This window comes from Trachurus trachurus (assembly GCF_905171665.1).
Source record: "Trachurus trachurus genome assembly, chromosome: 11".
NCBI classification, from domain to species: domain Eukaryota; kingdom Metazoa; phylum Chordata; class Actinopteri; order Carangiformes; family Carangidae; genus Trachurus; species Trachurus trachurus.
Genome location: NC_139904.1, coordinates 7,105,119 through 7,126,269, shown reverse-complemented (window position 1 = coordinate 7,126,269; position 21,151 = coordinate 7,105,119). Strand labels below are relative to the sequence as shown.

The following is a 21,151-nucleotide window of genomic DNA, read 5'->3' as shown; positions in this document are numbered from 1 at the left end:
TATTTATTCACATTCTTTTAATTGTAATGATTATGGCTTACATTTAATGAAGACCTGAGATTCAGTATCTCAAACAATTTGAATATTACAAAAGACCAATTAAGAAAAAGCATCTTTAATATGGAAATGTTGGCCTTCTTAAAAGTCCATCTACTGTATATGCACTCGGTTGGGGCTATTTGACTTGAACTACTGGAAATTGACTTTTAAAAGATAATCTAATTTATTGAGATGCACATGTACAATCTGAGTTTTGATTCATATCTTTCCACCACTTTGATGTGTCCTTTGAATGTTTGTCTGCTCGCTGCTCTTCTTAACCTACAACACCGTTTACAAATTGTGTTAAAGAGCAGCTTTTACTGATGCAACCTGTAGGATTCATTTCTTCCACACTCTGACTGGAGAAGACGACTGTGATACCATCAGCTGTTTCTGTCCACTCAGAGTTGTACTAGTTAGTACCGACCTAAAAAGGACACAGCGTAGGTCAGATACCTCTCCTTTGGTACGACACTCAGACTAAACTACATTGTTTTCTCCACTAATGATCGTGATCCGAGAGGAATCTAAATCCAAACAACAGCTTTGTTCTAGGTGTGCAGCCTCACCGAGTCACTGGAGTATCTGTTGACTTCTCATCTTGTTGAAAGGAGGAATATTAATTTCAAATGTGCTGCTGAAAATATCAGGCCACACTGAGGGAATAACCCATTTACACCCCTCCTGAATTTCGACTGCAGTGGAACTACAAACACGGTTGCTCCTGGGGGAGAACGTGTCCAGAAATAGGTCTGACTGACGCAGACAAAAAAATTTGTATTACTGCACATTATGCTGATAGCAGCAGAGTCACAGTCACAGATGAGTGAACAGCAGAAAAGTTGGAAGGCAAAGACAAAGACGTAGCAGCTTCCCAGTCGTTTGCTTTTGGCTCCTACTTGTCAAAGGGAGCCAGTTGTTCGCTGCTCATTCTGCCTCCCCGTCACCCTGTCTTTGCGGGCCGTGCTCTGCTGGGTATAAATAGCTTTACACTTTGGAAACACCTTGACATTCGCATTATTCTTGTAGCCTGTGATTCCTCTGGGCCAAGTGTCTGAAAACAGTGACGTCTGGCAGACGGGAAGCCCAAGGCTGAGCTGAACTATGCTGATTTTGAAGCAGAAAAAAACAGAAAAGTGGATGTCATGTTTTTGACAAAGCAAACAGCATCTCCACCAGCAGCTACACGGTCCTTTGTCTTCCCCCTGTCTGGCAGCGAGCAGAGTCCTGCTCTCAGCAGAAACTGCTCTTAAGAGCCACTTCCCTCTGAGCCAGGAAACTACAAGACACTAAGAGATGGAAGTTTGAACAAGACGGCAACATCAGCATTTCTGTTCAGGTGTGAAAAATTGAGTAAAACAATGAAAGCTCCAGCTCTTAAAAGGATACTTCACCCAAAATCAATAATTCACCAATTTTCTACTCACCGTCATGCCAAGGAAGGGTTTGGAGAACTTTCGGAGTTATCAAAACGCTTTTGGAGTTCCAGGGGGGGGTCCGGCTGGCAACGGATGTTCATATAATGGCGGGGAGCTACTACTACAACAAGGCTAAAAAATCACATTATTTTTTTCCAACAACTTTTTCATGTGGCGATTTCAGGACACTTGGGTCAGTACAGACGAGCAGTATGGAGGTATCTTTCATAGTGTGTGTTTTGGACGATTCAAAAGTGAACTCTATCCACCGCCATTATATGAAAATCTGTTGCCAGCCGAACCCCCCCCCCCCTGGAATTCCAAAAGCGTTTTGATGTTCTCCAAACCCTTCCTAAGTTGACATGACGGTTAGTAGAAAATTGGTGAATTACTGATTTTGGGTGAAGTATCCCTTTAAAAAAAAAAAAGGAGTTTCAGCTGGAGGAAACTTCATGCTGTGATGTCACAGTTTTAATCATTTAGGTTTGAGAACTGCTGCGCACAAGCAACTCTTCACCAGCTCACTTTGTTTTGTAAAACTGATTTACAAAACAAAGCAAACAATCCTCAGTCAAAACTTTATCCGTCATCTTTTCTGAAAGGCTTTTAATTCTGAAGCTCATGGAGGAAATTCTGACTTTGCACTGGTTTTAAGGAGCAATAAACTGTGGGATTAAAAAAAATACTTCTTGTTCTACTGCATTTTACACCACAGCCACTCTGCTGCATTCACGTAAGTGGTTCTTCGTCGCTGCATAGTTAATCACAATCGTCATGGCAACTCGCATTCGGAGCTCAGAAGGTCTAATTTTCAGTGATAGATTTAATCACAGATTCTTATTCCAGTGTCAACAACATTCATCGCACCGACGTCTTGGAGCCTGCAGCAGGAGCTGACGTCTGCAGGTCGGACAGACGTGGAAGCTAATTAGAAGCCACCGGAGTGAAAATGGTGATGAGTTTTCTTCAAACCTGTTTGATGCCAAGTGCGACGCTGCCAGTCACTTTTACTGCACATGAAGGTTTGGCTTCCAGAGCTTTCAGTCTAAAAGAGGCGTCCAAGTGATGGTGTGGAGCTGCCAGGAAGCACTGGGTCTGTGGATGGTGTGTGTGTGTGTGTGTGTGTGTGTGTGTGTGTGTGTGTGTGTGTGTGTGTGTGTGTGTGTGTGTGTGATTTGACAGCCTGTGTTTCCTGGACACTTGACAGGACAGTCTGTCTTCTGTCATTTCCCTGATGTCTCTTCAATTAAAGCGTAAACAGCTGTTTTCTTACTAATAAATTGCAGCAATATAGAATAAACTCGCTCTGGCAACATTTCTCAACAGTGAAGCTATCAAACTGATTTATTAAAAAAAAAAAAAATTAAAGTTAAGTTGTTTTCGAGGCAAATGCAGAAACTGCTTGCTGAAATACTGCCCTAGACGGGAACGCGCATCAGTGGTTTTTCATGAATTTACCTCTAAAACAACTCTGTCTGGTAACGTTCTGTTATTATCTCATAGCGTGGTGAATGTGCAGGTCACAACTTGACCACCAGTGCGTTTTGGAGTTGTTGCTGCATTGTGTATTTGATGAGTTTGATGAGGGAAACCAAGAAATCCCATTAGCCTCTGTAGCGTAGCTCTGAGCAGCTCGCGACTCTGCTCCGCCGTTCTAAAAATAGCTTGCACCGAAGATTAAAGGTAACGAACCTACTGCTATGACTAAAAAATCAAAAATGTTTTAACTATCCCTTTAAGTGGATAACTTTAGGATTTCTTCCATTTCAGAGGAGTGATAACTTTTTTGTAAAAGTTCACAGGAGTATCTGAAAAAAACATGATTAGTCGACTGATTAACTAATCCATAAAATATCAAAAAAGAAAATTGTGGATCTTAGTTTCCTAGAGTCTAAAGTGATAAAGTTCATACGAAGTTCAACAGAAAAGCACACTCGAGAAGTCAAAAGATCTGACTGATTTTCTTGAAAAATGAAAATAAAAATCTCAGACTGCAGTAATCACAGAATTTTAGATCATCAATCAATACATTTATCAACAACAAATCTCAAGTTTGCATCCTGATGATAGAGCTGAATTATAAATCACTTTTCACTTCATGACTCAGTCGTATATCAGGGTTCATTAGCAGTTCATCTTCAGCATGTTAACCATGTAAAAAATAGAGAAAAGTTGTTATTCCTGTTCATTGGTATTTTAGCACCAGTTGAGAAGTGATGTTCTATGTTGAAAATAAAAACTGTGTCGTATTCTGACATTTTTCTTTTCCTAATTTTTTAAATTTAAAAACAGAGATATATTAATGCAACGTCTGCTGAAAACTGCACTGTTCAGCTGTCTCAGAAAATGAGTTCTACTTTTTCAAAGCTGTTTTAAAGTTCTTGGTCTGTTCATGAGCTTTGCTGATGTTAACTGACAGAATTATTCTTTGATCCAGCCGACAAACTTCTGCTTGTTGATTGGCTGTTTTCCGCCAAATGTAGAGCAGAGCACCCCGAGAAACAAGAGGTCAGTCATTTAAAAAGTCTGGAAACAGTTTAAATTCTGCTGAAGTTTTAATATAACCCGGTGGTACAGACAGTTCCTTCTGATGATTGCCTTCAGATTAATGTTCCCGGTTTCTTTAAGCAGGTGTAACAATCAATACAGATTGGAGAGCAGACTGTTCCCATAATATGATTAGTTAGTTACCAGATCTGAAATTGTACTTCACATATTCTAATTCTAGAGATGTGATGATGATGATGATTGATTTGATTTGCTGTGGGCTGAATGAACAGGCCTTTCAGGGTGTGAGTGTTGACAGCTGCCACGTCTTATTATAGGAGGATTTCACAGATCCACCTACTTCCAACGAGAAAACAAAACGTTTTAAAATGCAAATCGAGTCAAAATAAAAATGTCTTGTTTTCCACGTTTGAGTCGATGTAATTGGTGCTCGGCTTCTTCAGCGCCTCAAACCAGAGTGGTGATGAGTAATTGATCAGGACAGATGCTCAAAACTTCACAGATGCAATGCATGATGGGATGACAGTGAAATTAAAAATAAATAAATATCTGCATCTGTTGAATTTGATTACTTATGTAGTTTGAATCCCTTGTAGTTGGTGGGACGCCTGTAGAGATGAACTGGTGTGTGTCTGTCAGGTGTGTGCAGTGTGTGAGCGGAAGCAGTCCATCAGCAGGCTGACGGCAGACAGATGACACGGCATCTGCTGATGTTTAATTATACACAAACACAGACACACTAACAAAGAGGTGGCTCCTGTTTGATTTCATCGTGCACTGACATGTGCACTGTGTTACACTCAGTGTGCTGTCAGTGTGATCTTTATGGGATGCTCTACACTGGGAGCTCAGGCTGTCCTGGTCCACTGGAGGTCCACGCACATTTCCGACTACTATACACCTATTGTGTGTTGATATTTGTGGTGTCTTCTGATTGGTTGACTGTTTGTTGAGTGAGCTAATAAAAATAGAGCAGATTTCATGTAAAACACTCAGAGAAAATAAATCCTGCAACATTGGATAGTAGGTTCAGGTGGGCGGGGCTAAGCAACTGGTTTATTGTGACGTCATAAAGTCACAGGAAGTCCTGACGGCTGGTTTTAATGACCAGGGCTCGACAGTGCAACTGTTTTCCAGTGCAAATAGAAAATTACATTCAGTCGCATCAGAGCGACTCCGACAGAAACTGTAGTACATGCACTGTTTTGTGTGACATTGAATGTGAGCAGTATTTTTTTCTATTTTTTTTTTTGGCAACCGATTCTCTCTACCAATTCAAGCGCATTGTAGCTACATAATCAGATCTGATACAGAGATTCTCTCATCTAACCAATGCAGTCCTTCCATAACAGACACGTGACTACATGCACACACAGTGAAGACTGCAGCGCAAAACTAAAAGCTAAAAACAAAATGGAGAAGCGAAAGACTGTCGGCGGTGTGGACATGAAACCATTAATGGATTATTTTCACAGCAAGAGAGGAGGATAAAGGGGAAGATGATGGGAGAGACAGAAACCAGAGCGACATGGACGAAGAAGAGGACGGGGCGTTAAGCGAGATGGTAGAGGAGGGCATGGATGAGCATCCAAAGTTAGCGGGGAAAAACTCGTCATTGACAGGAGACGCGCAGCTGAAGAGAGACACGGTGAAGAAGCACGCCATGTCTCGCAAATATGAGAAATGTAGGGTCAGAACAAAGTCCTGAAGAAAGCTGTTGGGCGCCAGCAGGCCAGTTCGGATGAAGAGACAAAAAAACTGTTGAAACTGAAGTTCAACATCGCATACTATGTAGCGAAAGAGAAAATTCCTCTCACTATGTTCTGCAAACTATTCGCCCTCCACAAGAAAAATGGCGTTGACATTAATCCAATTTACAACAACGACAAACGCTGTGCAGAGATGACCGGCCAGATCGCAGATGTCATGAGAGAAGGGCTGAGAGAGAAGACCGAATCAGCACACGACCTCGTCCTCAGCCGTCCTCATAGACGGGGACACAGATGTATCCAATACAGAGTGTGAGATTGTGTCCGTCCGTCTTGTGGAAGCTGGAAAACCTGTCAACATCCTGGTGGGACAACAGGCCCTCGAACATGCCCATTCCCTTGGGAAGTCACAGTGAGTGTGTTTGAAATAATACAATTGATTTTAAAGTTGTAGCTGATATTTGGTGTTTTCTTTTAGTTTTTTTTATCGGGAACTCTCTAAAGGTTGGTTGTAATAAATATTCTATTTTCTCACACCACATTCGCATTGTTTGTCTTTCCTGATTTTTCATTGAGCTACTAAAAAATGTTGTATGCTACTAAATTTTTCAGCATGGTAGCACAGAGCTACTTGGAAAAAAGCTTAGTGTCAAGCCCTGATGTTCAGTTCCTGATTAAAGACTGTGTGTATTTCTCTGTGGGCTGAGGCTTTGATACATCCACACTGTGTTGATATTAAACCTCGAGCTGCTTTATCATCAAACAAAACATGCATATCAATACAACATAACACCTTTAATTTAATTAGTATATAGATTTTTGTGGCGCATGAGAAAATGTATTGAGTGGAGGGCTGAGGGAGAATCTTAGGTTACACTAATAACTCTGCAGCATTACTGAGAAACACAACCAACCACTATTATAATGAGATTTTAATTGTTTGAGCTCTAAAGAACTGTGAAGTCGTTGTCTATTGTGTTTAATCAAAGCATCAGCAGCAGGCTGGATCTCTCCACACCTCCCTCTCCTTTTCTTCAGCCTTCTGTTCTCCATCTCTCTGTCTTTGTTTATGAATCTAAGATGAATCCCCTGCATCTCACAGCCGACATCCTCCCTGCATGAGGCAGCACTTTCTGCTCGGTGCAGAGCGGTATCATGCTGCTGTTGACCTGGCAGCTCTCAGAAAATGATTTAAGGAGGCAGCTCAAGTTTTGAGGTGAAGACCTAATTTATGTGCCCGTCAAACGGCGGCTCTCTCTCAATCTTACTCAAACGTCTCAGGTGCTGCTGGGCGGCTCAAACTCTCCTCCTGCTTCAGATTGTTCATCTGTCTCAGGTCTCAGAGGAAATAATGGCTTCACCTCCAGCAGCCTCTTCCTGCTCACATCCCCGACCAGGCTGAGACTGACATGTTCCCGAGGTGGAGTGCTGGCTCACTGCAGGAACTGTGCTGAGCGGATTGAGTCACAACTGTTATGATATCATTATGGGTGATTTCACTTCTCTTCCTCTACAAAAAGAAATAAAAAAGCACCTCTGCAGCTCTCTTTTCAAAGTAAAAGGTAGTGTTGGAGATCCTATTCGGGAGCATTTTTTTTACAAAATTGTTTGAAATCCTCTTCACACTCCGATTACAACCAATTAATTAAACGATTTTTCACAAAAATTAAAAAAGTCAGTCACTTGTGGGACGGACAATCCTGTAAAAACACCATCCAATCATCTTGAATCCAAGTTCAAGTCAATTGGATTGTGACGTGTCAATCAAGCTGGCATCTCTCTCTCTCTCCTCTGCGTGTACCGCTCTACTGCCTCAACGAGCTACGACCACGGAAAAGACAACGCCAGTGATAAAGTAAACTAGGGCTGACCCGATTATCATATTTTCATAATTGAAGCTTTGCGATTTTAATCGAAGTTTCGACGGCCGGGGGGGTGCGCGATCGTAATGGCAAACAAACACTGCATATCTCCAAAATCAGGCAGGTTTCCAGGATGCCAAGTCGCCTACTCATTTTAATGTAACAATTGCCGATGAGAACCGTTGTCAAAAAGGAAAAAAGGAAGAAAAAAAAAACCAATCGATCACGGACTTCATGATCGATTACCATGGCAACGAACGAAGCTTCGATTTTTTTGGGTCAGCCCTAAAGTAAACCACACAGGGCGACACCTTCACGGCTTCACCTTGATGTGAACCCAGTTGAACAAGCGCTGCGTGTTCCTGAGCTCTGGAGGCTTCAGAGAGAAGTCTGAGGAAAGGGGCTTGGACTTTTGACTTGTGTGTGGCCTGCTAGAACCGTTTTTTTTCCCCAGGATCTCCCACCCTACCTTTAAACTGCACATTTTAAAGTGGCCTTTTACTATGCGATCACACCGAAAGCTTCCAAAGCTTCAAAAACACCAGAAGTCATTCATTTCAAGCCCGGCGACCTGAGCGACCAAAGCTTCAACCGTCAGTCTCGCTTCAAAGCATCCAAAGTGTCACAAGACAGGAAGTTGAGTCTTTACTTTATGGTAATTAGCTATGATGTGGTTCAGAATAGAGGTGTCCTTCGTCTCCTTTAAATGACCAGGGCGATCGAACTTTGACGTCGGTCACATAAAGAGCGACCAAAGCGGCTAAACATATTTTGCCGCTTTGGAAGCTGTCTTGTCTGAAGCACATCCTCGGGTGACTTTGCCTCTTTGGAAGCTTTTTGTGTGAACGTACAGATACTGTGATCAGCCTGAAACACACCTGTGTAATTACGCTGTATAATAAGCATCTTGATCCTGCACCTGCCAGGTGGATGGATGATCTTGCCAGAGGAGAAGTGCTCACTAACAGCTACACACTTAATTATAACTCATGAAAACAGGAACTGTTACCTTTATGAGTTTTTTCCCTGTGTACTTGTGTCAATACCTGCAGCTGCACTCAACAGGATTTGCATCCAAACAAACAAAAAAAGATGCGCCCTGTGTTTGTTGCTGCAGCGTCCTGTTCCCACTAATTAATTCCCTGTGGGTTTGCACTATTTGTCTGAATTAATTTCAGGAGTCTATTATTGTCCCTGGCAGGAAGTGTTCACTGCACAAAGACACACACATCAGACCTGGAGAGAACAGGCAAAGCTCCAGCTCTCGGCCCACAGAGGAACACAACCACCGGCTGCTGATGCCTCCCACCCTGACAGCAGCAAACACACACAGGATGATCCTCATATCTGCACCAAGAAGTCTGCACCTTTCTTCCATCCTGCTGCTTTAGCTCTTGTTAACTATGTTTATGATCTAACAGAACCAATATGAAGAAACCACATACAAAATTCATGCACAATGATTTGGAAATAGTGATTCCTGCACACTGGGCCTGAGGCGAGATACATAAAACCACAAAACCACCAACACAAAACCTCAAATAAGCATCTAACTCATTGGCCACAGGTTACCAGAGACACAGCAGAAATATGAGGAACAAGTGCAGTTTTCACTTCAGTCACTTCTACTGTTACATTTCATTCATTTATCTGGCCGTCTTAATTAGGTTACCACCAGACATGGTTGCCACTAAAATTGTAATTAACAAGCGTTATTAGTATGAAACAGTTTGCAGTGCTGAAGCAAACACTGAGCACAAACACTATTATTTCCCTTTATGAATTGTAAAATTGCTGTTGCTGTGTGCAAGTTCAAACATGAATGATGATGAAAAATTGTGGTTTTGTTTAGGTTAGTTGCAAATGTTAACATCCTACAGTAACATCCTGTTACATGAAGTGTGATTCCTATTGATGATGAGTGTTTCTTTGTCAAACTATTTATGAATTTTGCTTGTTAGAGCCATTTTGTATATTGCAAATAAGGTGATAAATAATTTAGATTTGTTGTATTTATCCTGCCTATTAGTTAATAACTGCACTCTTCTTATTGGCTGAGACGTGTGTAACGTGATATGTGCGTACTTTGGCTTAGTTGTGACTATGGAGATGAGGAGGGCACACTAGTTTTTGACCGTGCTCATGATTATTGCCCTATTTTGGATCGCTGCGCAGTTTTGATTTTGTTGCAACTTGAAGAAAGGTTTCAATAAACCCTCGTAAGAAAGAAGAACTGTGGAGTTTTGTGGCTTAACACGCGTCAACTACATTCTCGCGCTGCATAGTTTTAGTGTGCATTTAAAAAGCAAAAAGAGACACACTAACATTGCTTATTGTTTAGTAGATGAAATGCCAAGTGTGATCTGCTGCAACCCAATTTCTCCACAGGGACAAGAAATTGCTACTACTACTTCTACTACTAAACATGGACCAGTGAAATGAATTAAATACCCACTATTGAGCCAAAACTGGATATCTGTAAAAACATAAGAAGTATTTTCCAACAGCAGGGCTCCAGACTGCCCCTAAATTTAGAAATTTTTCGTCTCCAGTAAAATTTGCTGGTTTTTTTGGGGTTTTTAATACACTGGTGAAATCTGGAAGGGGCAACTCAAAGTATCTGAAATCTGTTAGGCCAATGTGTGTGAGGATTATGAATGAAATTCTCCGAGTAAAACAATGTCCTGAACAGGAAGCGCTGAAACACGCTGCTGTTGCACCAACATTCACTGATCTGGGAGGAACAATCCCAAACAACAGAGTGATGGATTTCATCATTTTCATCTCTGGACACTCACTCAGCTACGTTTTCAACATCGCAACAACCCGACAACGACGACGTTTCAGTCTGGTGATAATGATGATGTTTTAGGTCACTGATCTGCGAGAGAGTGGCACATTCTCACTCAGGCTTGCTGGGTGTCGAGAGCCTCACACGGATGCCAACAACAACAGCGATGACGCCTTTGAAAAGCTCTGCCATTATATCTGCATTACAACCGTTTACCATCTCCTGTCAGAGCAGCACATTCACACATTCATACTAGTGCGTTTTAATTGGACTCGGTGGGACAGCCTGTCCGGCGGGGACAGAACATGAGCTATGAATAACAAATCCACATCGTTAACCATCACAGAAATAAGTAGATATGGATTAAATTAATGCTCAGCCTGAGGGGACAGTGTTGTCCGGTGAAAATTACAGAGCTGCTGCTTCATGCGAACATTTTAATGAGCCAATAACTAATTTGAAGAAAAGCTCAGGAGGTTGAATCTGCATCTACTTTTAAATGTTTGCATTTCCAGACTTTTGACACTCATTTCAAATTTCAACACTTCAAAGAAGGTGGGTGCTGATGCTGAATGATGAAGCTCTCCTCATCTTGAAAAGACAAAGTGACACAAATCTATGACTTTACAGAGTTATTCTCTTTCTTCAATGTTTTTGGGAATAAGAAACCAGAGTCATTTGATTTCATTGTTGGGTAAAGAAATATCTAGGGGTTGTATCATGTCACTATCACTCAGCTTGGGTTTATTAACAGCTCAGCTTTTAGCGAATCATCCGCTCCGACTGTCAGACAGACACACGCAAACGCTCAAAGAAAAGACGAGAGAATGTTTTTTTTTCCTCGAGGGTTTTTTTTCTAACTGCAGCTCTTACTCTGCCTTTCTTTTCAGCATATGACGACGTAACGCCAAACAGCATCAACAACAGACAATTCAGTGATATGGAAACCGAGCCTGATCTCTGGAGCATCATTAGCGGGAACAATGGATTATAGCAGAGTGACAGTTCAAACACATTATTGCAAAACACCGGCGCAGACAATGTGTTTCCACTAAAAACATCTCAGTTTACTCACTGGATGTGAAGAACGTGGAGTTTTAGTGATGCACTGATGCCTTTCAACGCCTTCTGTTCTTCATGCACCAGGAGGCTCAGTGTGTTTACTGCACAATGATCTGACCACTGGGATGTATTCAAGACACAAAATATAGAAGCACAACTCAAAAGAAATCTATTCATTTTAATCCCAAACGACTAGACTGAATTTCACACAAAAAACCATCTAACTCATATCTCAATCATAAAGCAGTTTGATAGAACATGGTCAGATCTCTCTAGATTTATCATTATACAGTAGCCTAAGTCCTAAGGGAACAAACTGTGTGGACAAATGCCAAAACAGGCACAGCTTGAATTTAAATCTGCAACTAAAATACATTAATCTTTAACAGCACATCACAACGTTAAAGCAACACTATGTCATTTTTCCGACCTTAAAATAATGTTTCTCTCTCATTCATTGAAGTGGTAGAAAAATGGTGGATAGGACGAATCGTGCCGCTGCTGCAGCCTGAGCGGGGTTGCAGCAATGGCAACGGTATAGTGGCACTCGTACTGGTACCGGTAATGGCAGTGGCGCTGGTACTGGCAGTGGCAACGGCAGCGGCATCATTAACAATTTGGCCCGACCCTGCTCAGGCTGCAGCGACGGCACAATTCATCATATTAACTGTTTTTCCACTACCTAAATAAGTTCAGAAACATTATTTTAAGGGCGAAAAACGACATAGTGTTGCTTTAATGTCAGTATATTAAGTAGGATCCTAATGATAATATTGAAATGAACATAAGACACTATGTTAACATGACAGAAAAAGAATTATGGCAATGAATCCGTCCGTACTGGACAACTAAAGTGCATGTAAGCATGTTAGTCCGACTAAGGCCCAATCCCATTTCTCTTTTTTACCCCTACCCCTTCCCCTACCCCTTGCCCCTCGCCCCTTGAAACGGAGCTACAAGGGGTAGGGGTAGAAAGTCAACCCCTCCGAATTGGGACACCCCTTCAACAGTCACATACGTCATCACGTAGTCTCACTGGCTTTTACGTAAGCTGATGCGGCGAGCTTTTGCCAGAAATCAAATAGCGTGTTCCATATAACTTAATAAAATAAGATAAAACTTAATGCAGACTGATCGGTTCATTGTAAAACATTTATTTACTGATGTAAATGTGGTGATTTCTGTACACAGAGCCCAGAGGCAGCGCTGCCTGCTCCTCTGACTGGTACATGAAGCATAACTTTTCATCCAAATAAACTAGTGCTACTGCCACAATTGTCAGATTTCATCAATGAGACCAACATTTAAATGCTAAAAATAATTTAACATGCTGGTGGTAAACCTCTAAAAACCCGCGGATAAGTTAATTAACGACCGCCTTCTCTCCCGGCGGGACCGGTACGAGGACGTAATTTGGCCGGCGGAGCAGCGCTGCAGACCGGCTGCTGCCTCTGTGAGGAGCCGCTCCTCCTGGAGCTTCACTTCTCCGAAAAATCGTCGGAGCAAACTTCTAACCCGCCGTCATTTGGGTAAACTAACTGCACATTTGGGACCTAAACAGTTACTTTCTCGCATGAAAAAATATTAAAACTTAATAAAGTGACCTAATAACAGCGCTACAGTGAGAAATAAAACAGCTTTTCGTTTTACAGCCACCGCTGCCGGCTGCCGCAAGATGCATTCTGGGAAACTTTTCATACCCCTCCGTTTGGAGTGTGCCTCTGAAAAATCTCCGTTTGGAGGGGTATGTAGCCCTACCACTTCCCCCTACCCCTCTGTCCTAATGGGAATTGGGACACCCCTACCCCTACACGTGAACGCGCAAAACGGAGGGGTAGGGGTAAGTGGTAGGGCCAAGGGGTGAAATGGGATTGGGCCGTGGATAAGACTCAACTTCTCCAGATCTGAGTAAAACACCCAGATAATCCGATTGGAAATCAATTTTTCTTCTGCATGTATTCGCCTTAATCTAACTGAAATTGAACAATGCATGAGCATGTTTCACAACAGTAGAGAGGCACAAAGTGAAACATAAGTTATTCTGTGTGAAAAGGGTGTGAATAGCAGCCTGATGCTTCTCATGCCCCAGGACCCCAGACTCTTCCTATTAGCCAACAGACTTGGGATCCACACAGGTGTAATGGACATGAAAATAAAAAGATGAAATCTCTTTTAAACCTTGTTTTGTGTTTTTGTTTTTTTTAAATGTGCATCATGAGTCTGACAGTGTAATGCTAAATCAGTGCAGTCATCAAAACAGTGGCTCTGCTCCATCCATCCTGCAGCCGACACATCGAAATGGAGCAATAATGTTCAGATAAATGTCTCTGACAACAAGTTAAAATATCTGCCGTGACAAATGTCTACAATCAGCTTTGGACGCTGGCACACTGAGTAATCGCAGCTTCGAACGACCTCACACTGTCTCGGCGTCTACGTTTCTCACCGAGCTTCTGATAAAATGTCTGAGTTGTAGAAATAATGGTTCAATGAGCAGCAGAGCGCGGAGTCAGACTTAAAGTGAATGCATCTGATTCTCACTGTTTCTCTGTGGCATTAAGCTCATTAGATGTAAAAGTAGCGGCAGAGTCTGTGCTGCAGACAGCTGCTTGTTAGTGAGCAGACTCTCAGAGCCAATCTACGACGTCTAATGAACGTGCTGCAGCGAGAGGGAGAAGGAGGGAGGGAGGTGATGCTGTGGAGCCTTAAACACACACTTGACCAAACACTCAGAGCTCAGTCACAGATACCTCATCTGTCCTGATGTTTACATCTCATCCTCAACAATGACACTGGCTACGTACTAGATGAAAAAATATCAGATGTTTAGCAACCAGACCCAAATGATAAGTAGCAACACAACAATTATGATGCTAAAAATGCACAACGATGCTGTGACACATTTTAGCCTAATTAAAAATAAGTGGAAGCTGCTACAATGCAGATATTACACTTGGCTGTATTGCAATTTCCATTACATTGCACTTAATGTTGCAGTTTGATTTAGTGCAGTCAGCTGGTCAGAAAGATAAAAATAGGATATTGCCATATTCAGTATTACTGATTATCAACCCAAGTGTAATGATACACCCATTGACTGAGCTGCAACATTATGTGATTAACTGTGGAAGTGAGTTTCCAAAACTTTTCCAAAATGAAATTCAGTCAAACTAATGGAAGAAAATTTTCATCCAACTTGACAAAATCCGACTAATTAGGATCATGGGAGTCGGTAAAAAAAAATAATGAGGATGTTACGCTACACTGGGATGCTTCCCTGTAACGCTAAATGGGAATGAGTTGTTTGGGTCAAACTGGCTGAAGAGGAGTTTGAATCTCTGCTGCTGCTGCTGCTGCCGTCAGACTCACATAAACCAGCATGAACATACACTGCCCATCCCAAAAAAAAGTCACACACACTACAGCACAATATTTTGTTGGACCGCCTTTAGCTTTGATTACAGCAGGCATTTGATGTGGCATCATTTCAATAAGCTTCTGCAATGTCACAACATTTATTTTTGCCCAGAGTTACATTAATTTTTCAAAGAAGATTGTCAATGGGATTAAGTTCTGGACTCTGTGGTCACATTGGACTACATTTCTTCCTTGAAGATGATGTTTCTCCACTATCCTTCCAGTTTGTAATAATGCGTTAGACAGTTCCTAACCCAATTTTAGTAGTCTCAGTTATCTCATCCTGTTTTATTCGCTTGACGCCAGTAATTTGACCCTTCTGAAACAGATTAACATCTTTTCCACGACCACAGGATGTGTCTTCTAACATGGTTGTTTGAGAAATGAGACTACATCTGAAGCTTCTGTAGCTGAAATGCAGTAATTATCCAATCGGAGGCTCTCACACCTATAGTATTAGCTTTGTTAAATACAAGTACCGGTAGTGACTTTTTTGGGGACAGGCAGTGTATATCTGTGAGCTTTAAAACTTCCTAGAATCACACACACAGGGATTATGACCAACAGCAGCTGAACAGGAGTGGGTTGGAGAAAGGGAGATAATACCTCTCTGTGAAAACGCCTCGCTTAACCCCTCACAGCCAAACGGCAGTACGATCATCAGCACAAAGTCTTGTTGCTATTTTATATCAGATTTTTTTCTATGGGATGTTTCTGGATCCAGAAGCCAGCAGCTTTTTTAAGTGAGTCAAACATAAGTTTTAGAAACTTTTCCACAGCTGCACACAGACAGAGCATGGAAGACACATTCCAGTACAAAACCTCTTACACAACAGTGTCTTTGAAGAAATGTTTGCCCAGCGACTGGGTGTGGACCCAGAGCCGGCTCTCCAGCAGATTCAAATATTCTTCTGCAATGAGAAAATGTTTTTTTTTGCAGGAAACTATAGGCACAACAATGCTGCAAACACAAACCACTGTACAAAAGAAGAAGCAGTCCTCTGCTCGGTAGATGAGTCAACGGCCAAAAAGAAAAGGCGTCAATATTTCCTAAAAATTAGCTTACACATCATTTCACATAATAGTCTGAAAAGGCTCTTTGGCTGCTTAGTGCTAATGAAAGCAGAGTGATGAGGAGCTGCTGCTCCAGAGGCACAGATAACTCTTACAAGTCTTTGCAGCGTGTCAGCACTTCAGCATAATCTGACCGTATAGACAAAAGAGGGGGATGGAGGGGTACTGCAGCGACCAGGATGACTGTCAATGCACCATTAAACAATAAACACTGAGGATGTACTAGTGTAGTGCATCTGGTGAGGTCTGAATGATATCTACAAATCCATCATGTTCGTCTTTCTACACCTTTAATCAACACAGTCCAACATTATTAAAGAACCTGAATTCTCCGCAGATGCCTGAGGCTGACGAGTAGCTACTACTCAGATCTTTTTGCTCGTGACTCAGCGACTCATTTTACTATTTCAGTCTCAAAGTGAGTCACTCTGGTTTTGGTTTTACTCACGTGGAGTCAATTATTAGAAAACACCCTGCAGTGACTCACACACACACTTGAACACACTCAATCCCCATGCCTGTTCATGCCCACTGACTGTAAACACAGAGAATTGAACTACTATAGCTGTGATTCCATTGCAGGTTTTCACAAAATAAAAGCGATACATTTCTAAAAAAGTACAATTCCTATTTGCAGGTGTTTTTGCAAATGAGCCGTAAAATAACCTGGTTGGACGACTCAAAACAAACGGGAGAGAGAGGGAGAGCGAATGGAAACAGAAAAACATAACCAACGGGATCATATGCGATAAGACCTGGAGTGACGTGTAAATTGCAAAAAAAAGTGTTTCCATTACACTTTTGCGAAACACTCTATCGACACATATGAAAAACCACCTCATGAGAGCGTAAAAATGTTTTGGCGATATTTGAGAGGTTTTTCAAAATGTAGGCCTGCGTTTCCATGGTTTTTATTTGCGATATTTAGGTTTTACACATTTCCAGGGGTAATGGAAACGCACCTAATCTCCAAATACACTCAGAACACATACGTTTACAGCGAGGTCATTTTGTGTCACTACAGATGACTTCACATAAACTTTACAGTCACAAAATGACACTAATGTCTCAGCTGCAGGTTTACTGGATGATTAAAGTCCCTCCTCTGTTATCTGATGTTCATAAGCTTTCCATTCAGACTGATTTAATACTACTGGTGTTGTGTATTCAGGCTTCCTCCACTTCCCACCGTGAGGAGTGATCACTGGGGAAGCATTTTAAAGATGGAGGGAACTACAAACTGTGACAAACTGAAGTGGAAATGTAAAATTATATTTCTTGGCTGGATAAGAACATGATGGCTAGGGGTGTCACGATTTCGATTTTTTATCGAAATCGATCGAAATTACGTCACGATCTCGAGCATCGAAGTCAAAGAGAGGATCGACGATCCCCCCTCCCCCCCGCACGCAAAGCTACAACTGCCCGTTGTCCCCATTGCGCACCAAGCGTCTTGTCAGTCACTGGTCCGAGTTCTCCTTTACTTTTTATTTCGAGACAACACTCACTCATTCTCTGCAACTCTCTCTCTCCCTCTCCCTCGCTCTCTCTTTTTTTTCTACCGGCGGTGTCAGCTGCTGTGCACGTCTGCAGCAACCCAAACAAATGCACATGTTGACTGGCTCTATTCCAGCCACATGATTGGTTCGGCACGGCGCAACTCTCAATATCATTGGCTATTTGCCAAAACATGGATGAATGAAACCGAATCGACCACGTCTCATATTTCTATCGAAGAAAAGTTATTTCACAATTTATAGCGTTTTATCACCCAGCCCTGGTGGGCTATTGTCCCCCTCCTACCTGGGAAACAGGAGGGAGACACAGCTCTAACTACACAGCACCGACAAGCACTGAGAGCCGCATGTTGCAGAGACGTTATAAAAAAAAAAAAAAAAACCCGCAAATAATAAGCCGACGAAAAGCTGCAACTTGCCACTTTTTGTCGATGTATTATTTGCGGGGGCTTTCTGGGGATCTGGTGACGGTGGAGGATCCGGGACTGATTGACTGTGGGCCACCGCCAGTCTGATCAGGACCTGATCATCAGGTCCATCGCAGCGCTGCAGCTGCAGCTCTGCCCCGCTGTCACATGACTCTCGCGTATCAGCGCAATCTGTTTACATTACATTAAGCCGACATCAGGAGAATAATGAGACACGACGGTAAATTAATGAAAATAAAATTATGATAATGTACAGATATAAATATATTTGTTTCAAAACCTTGGGGGCAATTTTGGCCCCAGGATCATGATTTTTGGGGGCATGTTACCTTTATATTGTAAAGAAATTAATTAAATGTGACCATTAGTACCTAATGTGATACATTATGGAAATTGCATCACTTATATGTAGCCCATCTTTTGAAATAAGATTTACTGTACAAAATTTGATGAATAAAACCAATGATCGTAGACTAGACTAGTCTGAAAATAGCATAGGCCTCTGTGCTGTAAGAAAAAGAAAAAAAATCGAGAATCGAATCGAATCGTGACCCTAAAATCGAAAATCAAATCGAATCGAGGATTTGGAGAATCGTGACACCCCTAATGATGGCACATTCCCACCGTGTTGGGAATTCCTGTAATTCACCAGTTTTCACTTTCACTTCACAACTTAAGATCTTTTATGACTGTTCCAATATATTCACTTTAGTTTAAAACATACACAAGTGACTGAAAGAAGAAACAAGCCAAAGTCCTCGGCTCTGCCTGAGGTAATTAAAGGCTACTTTGCATTTGGACATGTCTCTGTGCTGCTTGTTAAATAGGAGCAGTAGTGGGAAACCCTCCTTAATGGTTTACAGGCAGCACATGAAGAGGCAGTTATGACACTGAGGCCCCTCGCAGCAGGTGGCCAGGACGCTTTGGTACCACAAGTCGTTGAGGAAGAAGTGTGCAATTATTAAACCAGAAATAACAAATTTATGAAAGGAAATTGTAAATGTTAAAACTGTTGGACCACCACTGCAGCCGCTGCTGATACTTTTGCCTGGATTAACAAATATGTGCCTCTTGGATTTTAAAGTGTTCCCAAATACAACAAACTAAGCCTTAAAACCAGCCGTCAGAACTTCCTGTAACTTTGTGATGTCACACAAAAGCAGCCACCAAACGTCGCCCATGTGGAACCACTATGAAACTTTGCAGGATTTTCTTTTTTGTGTGTGTGTGAGTGTTTTACCTAAGATCTGCTACGTATATTTTTAACTCAGTCGCTCAGAAAATAATCACCCAATCAGAAGAGAGAATCAGATCCTCCTCTCTTCTGACTGGCTGACACCGACCTGTTCATTAAAGCCCCAAAGAGAAGCCAGAGAGAGGATATGTAAAACTACACCTATGATTGTTATTGGTTCTTTAAACACTTCAAATAAGACACAGTAAAAGTGTAACATATAGACTTTTATAGGGGAACTATGCAAGTCCAGTCTCTTTGCCTCTGTGTTGCTAAAACCTCCTCCCGGCCATGTGCATTTGTTTTAACAAAGCTGGCGAGAAAGCAATCAATGGAGCAGTGGAAAACGTTATTTATCATATACAGAGTTATGACACGTGTATTTGTTTAGCCCTATCTGTCATAAACAAGAGATTACAGGTTACGGGGCACGTTTGTGTGGCGGTGCCACAGAGACGAGAGCTGAGACACCGGGTCGGAGGCTCTGATCTTACATGGTTGGTTTTCACCCAAGAGACGCTACGTGGAAGGCAGAGAGCCTCCATTCTCACTGGAACAAGTTACAAATCATTTATTTAACTGCCACAAGCTGTTTAAGGTAAGTAGCATAGTTAAGGTAAAAAAAAATCCTGCTTCCTCTTTAAAGCTCCAAAGAGAAGTGAGAGAGAGCAGATGTAAAACTACACCTATGATTGTTACAGTATTGGTTCTTTAAATCACAAACATATCTTCTTATGGATCAATACTTAAAATAAAAAACGGTAAAAGTGCAAAAAGTATAGCCTAGACTTTTAATTTTTTAACAGACACACCTTTGCCAATGTTGTTGCAGTACCTGCAGCAGCCGCTTGAGGTTTGACCAAGAGCTCATGTTACAAATGGCAACTATAAATATCAACCAATCACTTGATCTGATCAACACCACATTGCCCAATTATTTTGTCTTTTAAACTATTTCATTCAGGTCTGTGAGGGATCAACAGTCAGCAGGACAGACTCCACACCTACTTCTCTGTGAACTCAGCTAGTCATGTGACAGACCAGCACATTTACCTGTAGTGAAACACCTGTACCTGCACCTGAGTACAGTATATAGGTATAAGTCAACATGGAGGGAGAACAGCCGTCACCTTTGACCATACAATGGCTGTTTCTTCTCTCTTTCTTACCTTGTGCGATTGCAATGGACTCGAAACTCTGCAGCTCCTTCAGTAAACACGTCCTCTCCGTGGGCTGCAGGCGGTAGATAAACTCCTTGGCTCTCTTCGGGGAGTTCAGCGGCTCCCTCGGCTCGTTCCTCCCGTGTGTCCCCATCCAGCAGCCCGGCGTGTGTCGCCCTATCCCCGGCGGAGGCAGCAGCAGCAGTCCGACCGGCGCCGCTGCTGCCGGGGGTAACTTCTGTACGGCCGACGGTCGGAGAGCTCTTCGTAGGCAAAACTGGAGCATTCTGGCGAGAATAAATAAATAAAAGTAGTCCGCTATGTGTGGAAACGTAACAAAAACTCTGCTTTTCTTGACGGTTATTTGGCCGCCGCGAGCTCCGTCCGCTAACGTCTGGAACGCTCCGTCAACGTCTGGAACGCTCCGTCAACGTCTCGAACGCTCCGACAGAAGTTAACAGTCTCACCAAGAAAAACCGACGAGTTTCTAGGCGACCGTTTCTCTAAAAGTCAAGTCGGGTTAACTTCCAGGCAGCCCGGACATGTCCTCTCTCCGACCGTGCCGCCCAAACTGTCTCATGATCTTTAAGACCCTGCTGTCAGGAGTTATTAGTTTGGCACATGAACTTCAAGCTAAAGCAGCAGCAGCAAAGCAGCAGAGCAGCAGAGCAACCGGCGTCAAGCTAGCAAGAGAGTCTCAGTCCAACGGCTGTTTCCGGTTGAGGTTTTTCAAAATAAAACGCGTGACTTTCTGGTTTGATTTTTTATTTTTATTTTTACCTTTCATATTAAAGTCACTAACGAAAAAAATGGTAGAGAAAGTTTTCTTGTTAAAGCAGTGAGTGATATATTTGTGTTATTATAAGTCTTAAATAGTTATATCTTCCGACAGCAATCACTTACATAGAGTGTTTGGACTGAAACACGGG

The 21,151-nt window shown here is 42.2% G+C and overlaps 1 protein-coding gene across 1 annotated transcript in view; it reads right to left on the bottom strand.

The window, feature by feature from the left end:
- The window catches only part of tmem65 (transmembrane protein 65), a 38,355-nt gene extending 17,496 nt beyond the window's left edge, over positions 1-20,859 (bottom strand). Inside the window, exon 1 of the mRNA XM_083981843.1 lies at positions 20,232-20,859. Coding sequence (XP_083837969.1) covers positions 20,232-20,508 — 277 coding nt within the window. The 5' untranslated portion in view covers positions 20,509-20,859. The remainder of the gene's footprint in view (positions 1-20,231) is intronic.
- Between the last annotated feature and the right edge of the window lie 292 nt (positions 20,860-21,151).